This window comes from Anabrus simplex, chromosome 1 (genome assembly GCF_040414725.1).
Source record: "Anabrus simplex isolate iqAnaSimp1 chromosome 1, ASM4041472v1, whole genome shotgun sequence".
NCBI lineage: Eukaryota > Metazoa > Arthropoda > Insecta > Orthoptera > Tettigoniidae > Anabrus > Anabrus simplex.
The window spans coordinates 1,586,113,167-1,586,129,772 of NC_090265.1; the positions used below are offsets into that span (position 1 = coordinate 1,586,113,167).

The following is a 16,606-nucleotide window of genomic DNA, read 5'->3' on the forward strand; positions in this document are numbered from 1 at the left end:
AGACCTTGGGAGTCCGTCATTTTCACACCCTTGGTGGCTCTTGTCTTTCTTTGGCCAATACCTTCATTTTTCCAAGTATTGGACCCCTTCATTTTTATCCCTCTGATTAGTGTTATTAGAGGATGGTTGCCCAGTTATACTTCCTCTTAAAACAATAACAACCACCACCAAATATAGATAGGAACATCGAAAGGAACACAAGATTGGATTTGCACTTATTTGTTTCTTTTCCTGGATCTAGAGTGTTAGTATTGTTCGGCTTACAACAGTAAAAAGAAAACATAACAACTTGCATAATGTTTTAGGCTGTAAACAACAAATTAGTTAACATTTTTATAACCTATGTGATTCCTGTTGCTTTTGAAGCTTTATTTTTGAAAGCTTTAAATATGAACGGTTAATTTTTGCTTTTTTAAGTGCTGAACAAGATGCTTCTTATCAGGGAAAGAGCACTTTTACAACCATTGTTTTTAAGTAGCTTATGTTGGCATGAGGAACAACAGTAAATGGGAGCTAAACATGGGGTACATTAGCACTAACTTTTACCTCCACAGAAACTGCATTATGTCCTTTTGACGATATTTAGAACTCAACACTGACTGGAGCCCCATCTACCCTTCGTTGATATTGGATTATATTTATAATGTTACTCTCCCTGTGTTTGAAATTTTCATTCCTCCTCTGTTAACTCTTCAGTACCGTTACATCAGTTGTGTATCATTTTTTCTCGTATGTTTATGTTGTCATTGTATCTGTTGTCTCTTCGTTGTGCTATAAATTCCTATTTTCAGAATTATTCACGTTACATATATTATAAATTAGCAATTTTAGATTTATATATATTGTCAGTACATTGTGTTAATTTCAGAATATCAACCAGAGGCGCCAGATTTTGCGTCTTATTCTGCAGCATGAACCTACGTCAGATGATGTGGACCTAAACAGGCTGGCCAAACTGACTGAGAATTTTTCCGGTTCAGATCTTAGGGAGATGTGCCGTAATGCATCAGTTTACAGAGTTAGAGACTATTGCCGAGAGAGTGGTGCAAGAGAGTAAGTTATCTTTTCAGACTACTATCTGTAAAGTAGGCGTGTGTCTAGTACTCAAAAGTGTAATAGTCATTTGTTTGTTTGTTTGTTTGTTTGTTTGTTTGTCTATTTATTTATTTATTTATTTATTTATTTATTTATTTATTTATTTATTTATTTATTTATTTATTTATTTATTTATTTATTTATTTATTTATTTATTTATTTATTTATTTATTTATTTATTTATTTATTTATTTATTTATTTATTTATTTATTTATTTATTTATTTATTTATTTATTTATTTATTTATTTATTTATTTATTTATTTATTTATTTATTTATTTATTTATTTGTTTGCAGAATCAGGGTTCATGGCCCTTTCTTACACTTAACCACATCATAATGTATATAAACTTCAGAAAACATAAGAAAATAATTGATAATATTAACCACATTCATTCTTACATTCTCATAAGCTGGTTATATATTTAATAGGTAATCTTGGTAAAACTGCATAGGAGAGGCTAAAGAGGTGAAATTCCTAGCTATGAGGGGGGAATTCCATAGATTTGCACCAGACACTTGAAAAGAGCAGTTATACTCTGATGAACAATGCACAGGTATTGCAAGTGTAAAAGTCAATCATGTTTTAGTTTCATGAGAGGAGAGGAAATTCAACATTGAGAATTGATATTGGGGTTTTGATTCATTCAACAGTCGAAATATTAGAGTTGCAATATGAAGATATTGTATTTTGACAATTCTTAACCAGCAGAGTATCTTATGTTAGGGGGGCACGTGAGTTGAATATTTAATTAAAAATATAAACCTAATACACCAGTTCATTACCTTGTGTACCTTAAGTGTTTGATCCATGGTGTCATCAATCATAACAGTGTCATAGCAATGAAGTATGGGAAATGTGAGGGTCTGGATTTTCATGCTGTGAATGATTGGAGAGTTTCTAGAGCATGAAGTGACTAGTGAATTATCCTGCAGACACTTGTTATATGCCCATTTCCACTCTGAGTCACTTCTGATATTCCTGAGATTTTTTGAGTTCTGAAATGCTATAGCTACACCACAAACCAAAAGTGAAGGCAAAGATCTGTTGTTTAGGGCATTTAGCTGTCTTTGTTGCCCTATTATGATGGCTTGGCTTTTTAGGATTAATTAAGAAACAGTTCTCACTAGCATAGGAGCTAATAAGGTTTTTAATAAATTCATCTGATGAATTCCAAACTCTGTATCAACAGTTTTCAAGTGGTAGTAAATTTTTAGATCGTCTGCATATATATAGTAGCTGCAATTGTTGAGCTGAGAAGAGATGTCATTGATTTATTGAGTAAACAGAAGAGGTCCTAGCACTGATCCTTTGGGGCACTTGTTTGTTTAGTATTCCAGTCCGTGGTCATAATTTTAAAAACAACATATTATTGCCAATTTGTGAGGTATGAATCAAAGAGCTGAACAACAGAAGAACTCCAATTTTTTGTAGTTTTGTTCATGTGTTACTGTTGCTCGCCAGCACTCTGATCTATAGAGGATAACTGGGTGCACTATCGCTGTAAATTCCTTTGACTTGAGGCAAGGGGCAAAATGCTGGCAACTAGGAATGAGTTAGCTGGAGAATGTATAATTTCCAGTAATGGACCATTTATATTGGAGTTATGAATTTACTCATTCAGGACAAATATTGCAGGTTCCCTGTGGAAATCAATATCATCTGATAGCCTAGCAGGCATCAGTTTTTGTAAAAGAGACCAAGTCTCTCATAGTGCATTGACACTGATTGCGACTCTCAAAAGTAACCCAGCAGTGTGAATGACATCCATCATCTCGCTCTCTTTAATGAAACTACTTGGTTCTCAGTCATAGAGACAGTCTCATGGAGCCTAGCATCAATTACCCATTCAAATATTTTTCATGGAATGACACAAGAAGCATATGGGCTGATAATCCATGCATTTGGTTACATCATCCTTGCCCTTCCAAATTAGCACTCTAATACTAGTTGTCCAAACTGCTGGGGTCACTCCGTCGATGATTCGGTTGACAAGGGCAGCAAGGACCTTGGCTCCTTGATGGCAAAGTATCTTCCAATCTTCAGCATTATTGCTCATTTGAAAATACTGTATTGCTTAAAATTCAACAAAACTGTGTCCCAGGGATGAAAGATGGTATAAAATCACTTATATTGTTGACGCTTGCGCAGGGTTGGACGTTAACAAAATACCACAGTGCATGATAGGACTGTTCATCTGTAATTACTACAATGCCCCAAGGAAAATCTTTATTAAGTGAAGAGAAAACAAGAGTTAATGAAAGAAGCTGGGCATTTCCAACAGTCAAATTGCTTCAAATTAGGCTTTGTTTAGTCTATTCTGATATAGTCTGGTTTGTTTGTTTGCCTTTCGTATATAGTGGGGCTCAAGCTTTGGAGTCTGCTATTATGCCAAACCATATTATACAACACCATTATACAATTTATAGAATAATGTGAATAATATACATATAATCATTATACAGTATTACCCCGCATTTACGTTCCCAGCTTTTACGTTTTCCCGTCTTTTACAACATTTTTTGTTTGTCCCCTGAGATTTCCTATGCTCACAATGTATTAAAATCCTCAAATTTACGTTTGCGACATTTTATGCTTCCCGCCGTTCAAGAGAACGCTTCGAGTAACCATGGCATGACGAGCAAATCAAACAACCATGATCTATAATAACTCTTAGAACTCTCTGTATTGAACTTCCGCTTAACCAACGCAGCACATTCTTTGATATCAGGTGTTTTCCACACGTCCTAAGCCTTATTTTCAAATCCAACAACGAGTTGAATTAATGAAACCGCAACACAAAGTGAGACAGCTGGGAATTGGCTTATGTTGATATCAACATTTCAATCAATCAGCGACTACTGATCTGCATTTAGGGCAGTCGCCCAGATGGCAGTTACCCTATCTGTTGCTTTCCTAGCCTTTATGATCGCAAAGAAATTGGAAATTTATTGAACATCTCCCTTGGTAAGTTATTCCAATCCCTAACTCCCCTACCTATAAACGAATATTTGCCCCAATTTGTCCTCTTGAATTCCAGCTTGCTTGTTAATGAACGCCACAAAAGAAATGGAAAAGATTAAGAAAAGATCAAGAGCTCCTAACTGGGATAGTACGGAAAACTTACGCAATTGTAATTGAATCAGTGAGTTGAAAAGGGTACACATTCCAAAATCCTTACTTTTCAGGAGAAAGAAAAAACTGTTCTGTAGTTAAAAGAAAGGTTTGATCAAAAAAGTTTCTATTAGGCATTTCTTCTTCTTTTATGACCACATAGGATCACTTTAGTCAGTCCGTCGTTCAGGTCTCTTTGAAGGGATTGTTCGGGCTTTGCGGTCCTCCCATTACTTCTTCAGACGCTCCGATCTTCGTGCCCTTTCCTCAGTTGAAAATGTGGGTGTTGTTGGTTTGTTTTGCGTAAGGGTAGAGCGGAGGTTTGTATTCTTGAGTTTTGTATTCAATTTTATCTTATTTGTGGTGTCTTCTGTTGTAAGGCCTATTTCCTTCAGATCCTCTCTTACTTCTCTGATCCATTTACATACTGTTGTGGTATTTTTTGAGACGAGATTGTGTTGTACTAGTTGTTTCAGAAGTCTGGAATCCTGCATCGTCATGATATGTCCAAAGAATCCCAGTCTCCTCTTACGCATAGTATCTGTAATGGGTTCTAGCTCTTTGTACACGACTTTGTTAGGTATTAACTGCCACTGTCATTCTTTCTGGTATTTTTTGTTGATGCAGGTTCTTCCAATCCTCCTTTCAATTTTCTGAAGTCTGTCAGTCTTTGATTGTTTATTCAGATTATTTATTCAGATTGTTTCTGCTGCATATGTACAGTAGCTTCCGGTTTTATAACTGTGTTGTAGTGTTTTATTTTTGTATTTATTGATAGACATTTCTTTTTGTAGATATCCCATGTTAATTTTTGTGCTTTAGCATTTATACATCATAAATGTGCATATTCAACTATCAATCAATCAATCAATCAATCAATCAATCAATCAATCAATCAATCAATACTGACCTCCACTTAGGGCAGTCGCCCAGGTGGCAGATTCCCTATCTGTTGCTTTCCTAGCCTTTTCCGAAATGATTTCAAAGAAATTGGAAATTTATTGAACATCTCCCTTGGTAAGTTATTCCAATCCCTAACTCCCCTTCCTATAAATGAATATTTGCCCCAGTTTGTCCTCTTGAATTCCAACTTTATCTTCATATTGTGATTTTCCTACTTTTATAAACGCCTTTCAAACCTATTCATCTACTAATGTCATTCCACGCCATCTCTCCGCTGACAGCTCGGAACATACCACTTAGTCGAGCAGCTCTTCTTCTTTCTCTCAATTCTTCCCAACCCAAACATTGCAACATTTTTGTAACGCTACTCTTTTGTCAGAAATCACCCAGAACAAATCGAGCTGCTTTTCTTTGGATTTTTTCCAGTTCTTGAATCAGGTAATCCTAGTGAGGGTCCCATACACTGGAACCATACTCTAGTTGGGGTCTTACCGGAGACTTATATGCACTCTCCTTTACATCCTTACTACAACCCCTAAACACCCTCATAATCATGTGCAGAGATCGGTACCCTTTATGTACAATCCCATTTATGTGATTACCCCAGTGAAGATCTTTCCTTATATTAACACCTAGATACTTACAATGATCCCCAAAAGGAACTTTCACCCCATCAGCGCAGTAATTAAAACTGAGAGGACTTTTCCTATTTGTGAAACTCACAACCTGACTTTTAGCCCCATTTATCAACATACCATTGCCTGCTGTCCATCTCACAACATTTTCGAGGTCACGTTGCAGTTGCTCACAATCTTGTAACTTATTTATCACTCTATAGAGAATAACATCATCCGCAAAAAGCCTTACCTCCGATTCCACTCCTTTACTCATATCATTTATATATATAAGAAAACATAAAGGTCCGATAACACTGCCCTGAGGAACTCCCCTCTCAACTATTACAGGGTCAGACAAAGCTTCACCTACTCTCTCTGAAATCTATTTTCTAGAAATATAGCAACCCATTCATTCACTCTTTTGTCTAGTCCAATTGCACTCATTTTTGCCAGTAGTCTCCCATGATCCACCCTATCAAATGCTTTAGACATGTCAATCGCGATACAGTCCATTTGACCTCCAGAATCCAAGATATCTGATATATCTTGCAGGAATCCTACAAGTTGAGCTTCAGTGGAATAACCTTTCCTAAAACCGAATTGCCTTCTATCGAACCAGTTATTAATTTCACAAACATGTCTAATATAATCAGAAAGAATGCCTTCCCAAAGCTTACATACAGTGCATGTCAAACTTACTGGCCTGTAATTTTCAGCTTTATGTCTATCACCCTTTCCGTTATACACAGGGGCTACTATAGCAACTCTCCATTCATCTGGTATAGCTCCTTCGACCAAACAATAATCAAATAAGTACTTCAGATGTGGTACTATATTCCAACCCATTGTCTTTAGTATATCCCCAGAAATCTGATCAATTCCAGCCGCTTTTCTAGTTTCAAGTTTTGTATCTTATTGTAAATGTCATTGTTATCATATGTAAATTTTATTACTTCTTTGGCCTTAGTCTCTTCCTCTATCTCGACATTATCCTTGTAACCAACAATCTTTACATACTGCTGACTGAATACTTCTGCCTTTTGAAGATCCTCACATACACACTCCCCTTGTACATTAATTATTCCTGGAATGTCCTTCTTGGAACCTGTTTCTGCCTTAAAATACCTATACATACCCTTCCATTTTTCACTAAAATTTTTATGACTGCCAATTATGCTTGCCATCATGTTATCCTTAGCTGCCTTCTTTGCTAGATTCAATTTTCTAGTAAGTTCCTTCAATTTCTCCTTACTTCCACAGCCATTTCTAACTCTATTTCTTTCCAATCTGCACCTCCTTCTTAGTCTCTTTATTTCTCTATTATAATAAGGTGGGTCTTTACCATTCCTTACCACCCTTAAAGGTACAAACCTGTTTTCGCATTCCTCAACAATTTCTTTAAACCCATCCCAGAGTCTGTTTACATTTTTATTTCCCGTTTTCCACCGATCATAGTTACTTTTTAGAAACTGCCTCATACCTGCTTTATCAGCCATATGGTACTGCCTAACAGTCCTACTTTTATTAAGACCTTCCTTTCTATCACATTTATTTTTAACTACCACAAAAACAGCTTCATGATCACTAATACCATCTATTACTTCAGTTTCCCTATAGAGCTCATCTGGTTTTATCAGCACCACATCCAGGATATTTTTCCCTCTGGTTGGTTCCATCACTTTCTGAATCAGCTGTCCTTCCCATATTAACTTATTTGCCATTTGTTGGTCATGCTTCCTGTCGTTCGCATTTCCTTCCCAATTTACATCTGGCAAATTCAGATCTCCCGCTACAATCACATTTCTTTCCATGTCGTTTCCCACATAGCTGACTATCCTATCAAATAATTCCGAATCCGCATCAGTGCTACCCTTTCCCGATCTGTACACTCCAAATATATCAAGTTGCCTATTATCTTTAGAAATGAGCCTTACACCTAGAATTTCATGTGTCTCATCTTTAACTTTTTCGTAGCTTACAAATTCTTCTTTCACCAGAATGAAAACTCCCCCTCCCACCTTTCCTATCCTATCTCTACGATACACACTCCAGTGCCGTGAGAAAATTTCTGCATCCATTATATCATTTCTCAGCCGTGATTAAACTCCTATTACAATATCTGGTAAATATATATCTATTAAATTACTTAATTCTATTCCTTTCTTTACAATACTTCTACAGTTCAACACTAACAATTTTATGTCATCCCTACTTGATTTCCAGTTCCCTGTTCCCTTATCACCGCTCCCTAGGCCATCCCGTTTCCCTGAATGTACCTCCCTATTACCCTTCCAAACAAATTTCCTAACTTATACGTACCACTGCGGTTTAAATGAAGGCCATCCGAGCGCAGATCCCTATCTCCTACCCACCCATTAGGATCTAGAAATTTCACTCCCAGTTTCCCACATACCCACTCCATTGTCTCATATGGAAATCATATTACGTACGTTTTTCAAGTTATACAATTTTTTATGTCAAGGAATATGTTCATTTTTTGTATTCAAATTTGAGAAAGAATTTGTAGACGCAGATAATGTATAATAAACTTGCAATTCAAAAATCTATTAAGTAATAACACATTATTACACAAAAATATGCCCAACCATCATTTCGTGTATAGTTTTCATTGTCATTCCATCTCTGTAAAGTGTTCTACTTTACGAAGATGTCTAGCCTCCTTAACGTGTTTTACTTTACGAAGAAGCCTAGCCTCTATAACCTCTAAATGGTGTATGTCTTCTATGTTTAAAATATTGTTAAGATCATCAACGTTATCGTCCATTCTTTCAATATGTGCTCAATGTTACATGGATAAGTCGAATATTTCACCATGATTATATTACTGCAGACAGTAAGTACCACGAAAATAAACTGCTCATTCGTTTCTTTTTCCGCTACTCGCTGCTATACAACGCTTATACAAGGATCCTGGTCTGTATAAGCAATTCAATGAATAACTATAACAGGTGAATACACAGGAGGCTTATACACGGTTTATTAGCAACGAATTTCACATAAACGGTGTATAAACCTTGTATAAAAGTTATACACTGTTTATTGTAAGACGGTTTGTCTTGCCCGAGTTCGTTATTTCAAGGTTATAGTTTTACACTTGCGTTTGTTCTTGGTGTTGTTAAAGTTATTGTCGCTGATTCATCACATTTACTGTATTTTGTTATTTGTTACGTTTTTTGTTATTGTTATGTGAGTCGAGCGGTGAATAATAATAATAATAATCATAATGTCATTGATGATGATGATAAATGTCATTCTGAAAAATATCTCATGAAGTGATGATGATGATGGTCATTCTGAAAAATCTCACGTGAATTGCCGCGATCTTCCTTTCCTGTCGTGTGTATTTGTTAATCCTTCTTTGTTATTGCTTTATTGTTTTCCTACTAATAATGGAAAAAAGAAGGAAAGAAAACCTGTCACTATGGATGAGAAAGTTTGAATATTAGAAAAGGTTGATTCGTACCGCGGAACACGTATAGACATGTTTCATTGGCACGCGAATTGCAGCTTCTTGTATCCACGCTGAATACAATTGTGAAAAGCAGAGGAAGCATTACATCAAGTGCTTCAGAATGCGGACCAAACTCCAAGAAAAGGGAGTATGCGACATACTGCAAATGCGAGAAAATGGAAAAAATTGTAAAAAGATGGCAGCCCTGAAGATGGTTTTCCATGGTTTCCCATTTTCACACCAGGCTAATGCTGCAGCTGTACCTTAATTAAGGCCACGGCCGCTTCCTTCCAACTCATCTCCTAGGCCTTTCCTATCCCATCGTCGCCATAAGACCTATCTGTGTCGGTGCGATGTAAAAAAAAAACAACTGTTTGTGGAGAATCTAATTCAGTTAGTGGTGAAATTGTGGAAGAATGGATCGATAGAAGATTGCAGGAGCTGACCAAGTATTACGAACCCAGGAACATTTTTAACCTAGATGAAACTGGGCTGTTTTTCAGTGTGTTGCCCAGCAAGACTTTGGCATTCAAAGGAGATAAATGCCATGGTGGGAAACACAGCAAGATGAGACTCACAGTGATATTGGGAGCCAATGCTGATGGCTCTGAGAAGATCCACCCCTTTGTGATAGGGAAATCTAAAAAGCCTCGTTGCTTCAAGAATGTGTGATCATTACCTACTGTCTATGATGTCAACCATAAAGCTTGGATGACCTCAGATCTTTTCCGACAGCAGTTAATTGCTCTGGATTCAAAAATGGGTGCGCAAAATAGGAAGATCCTTCTTTTCATCGACCATTGTCCTCCACATCCCGTGGATGTTAATTTGAGGAATGTGCAGTTAGAATTTCTGCCTGCTAACTGCACAACCAAGATTTAGGGGTTATTCACTCCTTTAAGTCACTTTATAGGAAGAATCTGGTACAGCAAATTTTATTCCGTATGGATGTTGGAAAGGATCCATCATCACTTAAAGTTTCAATCTTGGATGCGCTTCACTTCATTGCAAAGTCTTGGAAAGCAGTGAAGCAGAGTACCATCTTAAATTGTTTCGTGAAAGCAGGATTTTTCAAGAATCGTGCTGAATCTCAGCTGCAAGAAGAAGAAGAAGAAGAAGAAGACGGCCTGCTACCTGAAGTATGGAGAATGTTGCAGTCGGACTGCACTACTGAAGATTTTCTTCAGGTAGATGATTCTGTGATCACTGCAGAGGAAAGAAGTGTGGAGGAGTTGGTTGCTGAGCAAACAGCAGCCGAGTCTTCCACCAGTGACAGTGATGGAGAGGAAGACAGTGAAGTGATGCCTACCAGTGCTGATGCACAAGTGCAGCAGTGGATGTTTTACGCAGGTATCTGTCATCTGTAGAGGGGGTGAAAATAATTTTCATAACCTTTATGAGCTTGAGAAACAGATAGAGGTCAGAAATAAGAAGTGCAAACAGAGATCGATTCTGGTCTATTTTGGTAGGAAGCAGTGATTGTGTAGTTTTCCATCTGGAATAAATTTGTGTTCAATGTTATAAATACAGGTACAATAGTAGCAATTAAAATGTTTAATTCAGAGAAAAATATTGCATCTTAGATAATTCTATAGCCATTCTAAGAAAGTAACTACTGTATATTAAAAGAATATATTACACAAATTTTTAACCACCTACCGGTAACCTTCTCCTGGGCAAAGGATGAGCAGAATTACAAAGGAAGTGTAGTCAACAGTTAATACAGTACAGTAATTAACTTACAAGGACCTTTATTTGAGGTAAGTACAGTAAATCGATTGAGATTGAAATAACTTACTCTATAAATTAATAATATGCATTTGTGTAACATTTACCTCCTTTTCCAGAGCATTTTTATATATACCTATACATGTTGTTTCCCATGATTTACACTTTCCACCTTTTTACATTTTCCCCCCTTTTATGCCAGTATTCCTTGGTCCCTTGAAAAGTGTAAAAGAGGGGTAATATGGTATACTAAAACATATTTCCAAATATCATTAAAATTAATTTATCAAAAAATAAGTTTCCTAGAAGGAAACCATAATTTAATTTTGTCAATTGCAACTGTTAAAAACATTTAAGCTCTAGGCTTTTTCAATCATGAAATTACCAGCGTTTCACCCCAGTGTAGCAGTGGGAATTTATATGAGTGCAGGCACATGGCTTCCTGTAGTGCACCGTCACTGCATTGTCCTTCATAAGAGGCTTGCAGTAGTGTCTCGACGGCGCTCTATCCGCCAGCGTCTTGGAAAGGTGTAGCATTCCAACCGATGAGCCCACTGCTACACTGGGGCGGAATGCTGGTAATTTCACAATTGAAAAAGCCTAAAGAGCTTAAATGTTTTTAAAATGAATTTACTTAACCTCTATAATTTTGTATCCTTATTGATGATTAAGAACTAAATATTAGTTTTGTTACTTTAGTGAGATCTACTTTCTAAGGTTTGAGTACCACATTAAAAGTTTCTTTTTAAATAGCCTTGGATTGCCTGTACCTCTAATTTCAGCTGGGATTGAGTTCCAGGAATGTGTGTTGGCAAGTATAAATGAGTTGTTATATGCGTTACTGTGATGAATGGGAATGGACAAGAGGGTCGTGTAAATGACCATGAGGGAACTCTATCAGAAGGGGAGAGGTATTTAAAGTCTATTCTGATAGTCTGGTTTGCTTATTTGCTGAACACTATGTTATATACGTCATTCAGTCAATCTTACCATAACACTTCAGAGAGGAAAGGGCTGATGTGAGTTTGGACTGGGATATTTAATATGAATCAAGCACAAACATTGTAGGCTCGCTTTAGTCGACAAAAAGTATTTTGCTCATACAAACTACATGCTCATGCAAACAGCATCTCCATAGTCAAATATTGGGAATATGAGACTCTAAAGCAATAATTTTGTGTTTCGTGGAAGGAAGTCCCACATCCTTTTTAGAGACTGTAATGAAAAGAATACGCTTTGACAAATTTTTGTGACACATACATGCCAAGTACAGTGAAACTCGGTTAAGAAGTTCCCCCATAAGAAGTTTCCCCGCCTAAGAAGTGTGATATTCTTGGTTCCTTGATCAGTTGCATTAAGATATATGTATATTTTTCCCGTTTAAAGTGTTCTGTTGTAAATATATTTCCCGTTTAAACGGTTCAAATTTTAGAGCCCCTTGAGATAGAAAACGTCCGCTCAAAGCAGCTCATGGTTAGAACCCTCCAGTCTCCGCGCAAGTTGAACCCTGTGTTACACTGTTTGCGCCTGTCATGGAGCCTTTCCAGGCTTGCCAAGGCCATATGACATCATGCTATGACAACACGAACACCAGATGCTCACTCTCACCTTGTGGAATCGAATCGAACCCATCAGCTTCACAACTAAGTATTTTTTATTTTCCACCTTATCGATACACTAAATTGCTTAAGGCAACGTATTGGTTAAAAGAGGTACATGTTTCGTATATTATCAACTTCAGCCAACATCTTCAGGAAGTTAATTTTAAGGACACTTCTAAAACTCTGATACTTTGTCAGTGTATGAATGTTTCATCTAAACAGTGTTATGTGGCTGAAGATGTTGATAATATACGAAACATGTACCACTTTTAACCAATAAATTGCCTTAAGCAATTTAGTGTATTGACAAGGTGGAAAATAAAAAAATACTTAGTTGTGAATCTGTTAAAGTGCGATATGGACCACGAAGCTGATTTTATGTAATCGAACCCATCAGTCGAAATTTCCACTCCACCGTTCACATCAAGCGGAATAGAATCGAATGGGATTCTACACGGGAAACACAAAGCGCGCAATGGGATGGTTTGATAAAACTTCAATGCAGTAAGTTGCGTGCCGCGACAGGGTGAAGTCATTAATCGAGGTGGCCTCAACGTTAATTAATAATTGAAAAATATATTAGTCCACAACACAGCAGCTTCTTATGCATTACCGTACTGTTAGGAATACATGTACGACAGCTGTAGGGAATGCCACTTATAAAATTGTTCACGGTAAATACTGTACATTCCAAGCCATGTCAGTTATCGTACTGACATACCGTACTGTATATGGACTCTCCAACATGATAATATAATTCTGAAATAAAGTCAACAATAATTGCAAAATAAACTAAGTACCATATAGGCCTAATCTTCCACAAAATTGAATATTCTAACCTGTTTCATTTTTCATTCCCTTGCTTATTTCCTTCCAGGCATTCTCTCTTACGTTGTTGTTGCAATAATACTTATGGGTCTTGTCATAGAGGAAATTATGTTTTGGAACTAAACCGATAAGATTTTCCGTGTCCATTATTAGTTAGGTGAATAAACTATTACGAAATGAAGACATTTCCCGACTCTATACAGGAAACAGCAGACTTGCCACCTGATACATTTTATGCCGCCAAACAACCGGCCGAAAGATCCCGATCTTCTACGAAGTTGAACGAATGTTGATAACCAGCTGGGTGTTGTTGGGAGGGGGCCTGACGCGCGCACACAGGCATTGCGATACCATATTGTGTTGGCATAAAACTGAAAGTTATTTTTACCTTTATACGAGCTAAACCTTGTATTATCGTGTCACTCGTAATTATTACATTGCATTATTAGAACGTAGCACAAGGATGAGGAGACATGAAATAAAATTCTTGCGGAGAAAGAAACTGTTTACGTTTGGATGTGCCAGTGTTGCTACTGCGCCTTTATCACTCGCAAGTAATACCCCAATAATTTCCCGTGCACTCATTTCTGCAACTTAGAACATGCGTTTCTTTTCTCCATTACCTATAGCATGGAGAGGATTAAAGCAGGAAAATAAACTCAATATCGGTTTGTCCATGTGGCACTTGCAAAACAGCCAGAAACTACACCCGTTGCTGTGATAACCATCAGGAATGCTGGGGCAATATAGGCCTAGGACTAGGTTCTGAGAATCTCTAAGAATATGTTGCCGGATTTCCCATTTGCTGCCGTTAACTTGAAGCAGGTATCGGGGGGTGTGAGGATGATAGAAAGCACATGCTAATGAACTGTAGTACACGTCTTGTCTTTTCGTCTTCTAAGCCTAAGCTACAGATTGCCAAGCGTAGTGTAGCATTGTAATTAGTGTGAATAGGAGTCAGTGAAGTTAGTTGTATTTGTAATATCGACGTTCAAACGTTTTAAGTGAAAATGAGCGGAACTCAAAGGAAAGTGATCAAGCGAAAGGCACTAACAATTAAAGACAAAGTGGAGATTATAAGGAAAGTGCAGTCATCTACACTTTCCCGTGTTGCTTTGCCGGAGGAGCTGGGGATACCGCCGTCTACTTTGAACAGGATTATAGCAAAGAAAGAAGAGATCTTGGCTTCTGCAGGGAATACTTCTGCAAATTGCAAGAAAGTTAAATCTGGAAAGTATAATGAAGTAGAACGAGTTCTACTAATATGATTTAAACAGCAGCAAAGTTTAAACACACCTTTGAGCGGGACTATTGTGAAGGAGAAAGCCGAAGAAATTGCCTGCAAATTAAAGGTACCTTTTACCACGTCGAACGGGTGGCTGAACCGCTTTAAAAATCAAGTCAGTATCATTTACAAAACAATTTGTGGGGAAGCAGAGAGGGTAAGTGCGGAGGAAAGGGGAGCGTGGAAGGAAACTGTTCTGCCTGATAAAATAAGCAGTTACAAACATTGCAACGTTTTTAATCTCAATGAATTTGCACTTTTTTACCAGCTTATCCTGGATAAATCTCTAGTTTTGAAGGGAGAATCTTGCCACAGGAGAAAATTAAATAAATTGTGAGTTATGGTATTGGTTGGTGCTAATATGGAAGGAACTGAAAAACTACTTCTACTGATGATACGGAAGTCTAGGAAGCCATGTTATTTCAAAAATGTCAGGACTTTACCGTGCAAGTACACCAGCAACAAGTCAGCTTGTATGACAAGTTCCCTGTTTGAAGAGTATATGCAGGCATTAGATGCCAAAATGGGGAGCCAGAACAGGAAGAGTGTGGTGTTTATGGACCACTGGTCTGCTCATCCCAAGGAGTGGCCCCATTTAAGGAACATCAAGATATAATTTTTTCCACCGAATACTACATCGGTACAACAGCCCATGGACCAAGGAATCCTTAAGCTACTGAAGCAGAGGTACCGAAAATCAGTTGTGCGCCATATGCTGCTATGCATGGAAGTAGGCAAACCCATCTACAAAACATCTCTTTTGGACACAATGCATTTCATTGCCTCATCATGGGATTCAGTGGAGCTTGTAATAATAGCAAATTGCTTCAAGAAAGCTGGTTTCGGTGGTGGTACCAACAGCATTGTTATGGAAATTGGTGATGAAGAGCCAGGGTGCTGGAAAAATATACAGGAGAAGATGGAGATTACCAGTAGTTTCGACGACTTCACTGCCATTGATGATATGGTAATCACTTGCGAGGAGCAGACTATCGATGAGATCTGCAAGGAAATTCAGGCAGGAGATTGAAGAAGAAGAAGAGGAGGAGGTTGAGGAAGAGAATCCTCAAGACCATCTTGCAGTTAGGCAAGCATCTGCCTTGAAAAACTGATTTAATATTAAAAACTTCATTTCTGGTCCGTATTGAATGGAAATTAACAAACAATAACGAAGAGTGCAATTGATCCACCTTTTTCAATACAAAGTATGCTGCTAATTTAAAATCACAACATTATTTATTTGGTACTGGTTTCAACGTCTCAGACGTCGTCATCAGCCAAAAACAAAGATATACACATGCTAAAATAAAATCTATAGACTTTTAATGGTCTATAGATAGACTAATTAAAGGCATAAACCATATTGACCCTAAAAAATTAGATGTATTTGTTGAAAAACTGAGGCGGTTTATGGAAGGTTCAGTCAGTATGCCTCAGAACACATGGAAGGCAGTGTGGGAAATGGAGAGGTTTATACTTCAAGAAAGCAGTAAAAACCTTAAACAGTCAACCCTGGACAATTTCTTTTAGTATTTCTTCTTATCTCTTGTGCAAGGTTTTATATAATATGTTCCCTTCTCTTATCAAGTATTTTTATAATACAGTATGTTCAATTATGTTACTTTATCTCTAAAAATACATGTCATGATAACCTAATATTTATATTGTGGCTTTCTTTTACCAGCTCTTATATATCAGCCTATTTCGGTATTGTTCAGAAACAAGGAAATCTGTTGGCTGTGTGTTTCACATGTATTTCAAAGTACAAAACACGTACAAGTACAGAATACGTTTTCGGGCATTACTCCTTTTAAGAAGTTTCCTGCTTAAGAAGTTTTTTTTTTTGTGGTCCCTTGAAAAACTTCTTAAGAGTTTCACTGTATTCCAGTTTTTCCATAAAATGTATGGATTTTGAGTGTGTTTTACGGTTGTACGGATTTTTTAATATCGGCGCTTGTTTT

General features: G+C 37.2%; 1 protein-coding gene across 1 annotated transcript in view; it reads left to right on the forward strand.

Annotated features, from left to right (window-relative positions):
• Window positions 1–16,606, forward strand: part of nmd (no mitochondrial derivative) — a 264,121-nt gene that overhangs the window by 216,329 nt on the left and 31,186 nt on the right. The window contains exon 6 of the mRNA XM_067138223.2: window positions 869–1,053. Coding sequence (XP_066994324.2) covers window positions 869–1,053 — 185 coding nt within the window. The remainder of the gene's footprint in view (window positions 1–868; window positions 1,054–16,606) is intronic.